Genomic DNA, 2,104 nt, shown 5'->3' with positions numbered 1-2,104 from the left:
AAAAAATTGCAAAATTGGATAGCTGTTTGAGACAAAATATTACCAATTTCAAGTCAAAATATGAAGATGAAAGAATTTGTGAAAATGAAATTGTTAAGTGTAAAATACAAATTTAGACAAATTATTGATATAATTGAGGGAGGGCATTTTTCTGCCAGAAATATCATGGTAAAACACTAAAATGTTATAAAGAAATGATACATGAAAATTGCCACATAAAATGTCAGTCTTTGGTAGAAACCATACATATGTTTACTGGTATTGATAGTCTAAGGGCCAAGACATTAGTAAAAGAAATTTCATTGGGTTAAACATGAACTTCAAGTAAAACTAGGAGAGTGCACCTCTAGCCCTACTATAGACATTCTCTAATGCCAATACTTGCTTTGAAACATGGAGAAGGCCGTAAGTATATTTGGAAAATTGCAGAGTAAGAGTGAGAGAAAGCTACTAGGTAACTTTAGGGGATGAGAAACCACATAAGGAGCTGTCACCCTTTATCACAGATATTGACTGTAAACCAACATTAATAACTGACACCATACAATTTTCAACACTCTTTCTTAAATACACAAGCCTATCAACTTGAGTAGAGAATTATCACAATGGAGGCAGGGCACAAGTGGCCTTGGTAATGTCTTGTGTTCATGTCTCATTTTCATATAGTATATTCTGTCCCTATTTTTGATAATATATTTTGTTGCCTTTTGATTTGAAATTATAACCTTGGAAGATATTATGTCTACTTCACCTATATAACCCTCTGTGGGGTTGTACAAATAGAGTTAGCTCTTGTTCCATCATGCTAGCTTAGAAGATATGTGACTGGTACTTTTTTTGTTTTGTGGATGCTATTGCAAGATGCTTTTTTGAGGTAGTAAGTGAGTCATTAGGGATATCGCAGCCTTATTATTTTCACTATCAAATTATCCTCTACCATTGGTAGGTCTGCTGTATTGTTATGACATGTTTAAGTGGCATGCATTTTCACAAGTTTGTTCAAGAGTGCATAGTAAAATGTGTTTATTTTTGTTAATTGCCTCAGCTCTCAAGCTGAAAGTAATTGGTGCACGTATTTTATCTATATTTACTTCAGTCTTTGTATCATATTTTAATTGTATGATTAATAAGTACTCATTGGGCTAAGGAAGGAAGATTCACAATATGCTAATTGAAGCAGCAGTTTCAGTAGGTTCTATACATTATTGCATTGTATGTATCAGGCTACCCTTTTTCCATTTTTTACTTGAATGTTGCATATGCCATAGAATGTAATATTTTCTCATTCCATTTCAGGAGTGGGACAAAAACCAATGGGATGAGGTGCTCACTGCAGTGGCGGCTGCACTCTTAGACCCAGACTTGACTCTCCTGGTTGGAGCAAATCTGCGACCATGGCTATTGGAGCTGCTGTCTCATGCCAAAGAGGTTGTGAAGAAAATTGATGCACATCCTGCTTTCTGTGTTAGTCTTAGCAAGCTTGTCACTGTCAGCAATGATGTCAGCAGGTGAGAATATCTACAGTAATATATAGTTGCTATGCCAATGTATGCTATATTCTTACATAAAGTTACAGGATTATATGCATGACTAAAGGCATATAGAGATGGTCAAAGATGATGTGAAGTGTGGGCATACTTTATTTTTCTTCACAGTTCATATGTTTTAGTTAATCCTCTAAATTTTGTTGATATAAAAATAAGAAATCTCAAGGTTTTTATATTTGATATTTCTTTTTACAGATTTGTACTCAAGTATTTTCAGAGTGCTCCTGCACCATTCCATGAGCAGGAAGGAAATTCCTGTGAACCAAAACAAAAGAAACTCAAAAATGGTCATGAGCTTCAGAGGCATTGTGTTGCAGATGTTGACATAGCAAAGGCAACGTACATACTGCTACAACATGTTGGAGAAGACCTGACTTACTTGTGGAAATGGTCGGATATATTACCATTCTTAAATCACAGTTCAGAAGAAGTGAGATGGTTAGTGGAGTCTTTTCTTTATGGTTTTAGAATTGTAATAATAGTTGTATGTATTACATTAAGTATATGTATCTGTTAATGAGAAAACTTTTTTAAAATGAAATATTAGTTGAAAGTAA

General features: G+C 34.3%; 1 protein-coding gene across 1 annotated transcript in view; it reads left to right on the top strand.

The window, feature by feature from the left end:
* LOC119582288 (midasin-like) overlaps nucleotides 1–2,104 on the top strand; it is a gene marked incomplete in the record, with an annotated part of 28,200 nt that overhangs the window by 1,773 nt on the left and 24,323 nt on the right. Inside the window, 2 exon segments of the mRNA XM_037930506.1 lie at nucleotides 1,297–1,508; nucleotides 1,743–1,985. Coding sequence (XP_037786434.1) covers nucleotides 1,297–1,508; nucleotides 1,743–1,985 — 455 coding nt within the window.

This window comes from Penaeus monodon, chromosome 15 (genome assembly GCF_015228065.2).
Source record: "Penaeus monodon isolate SGIC_2016 chromosome 15, NSTDA_Pmon_1, whole genome shotgun sequence".
Taxonomy (NCBI): Eukaryota; Metazoa; Arthropoda; class Malacostraca; order Decapoda; family Penaeidae; genus Penaeus; species Penaeus monodon.
Note: the sequence above shows the minus strand (reverse complement) of the source record. Positions and strands in the feature narration are given on the sequence as shown.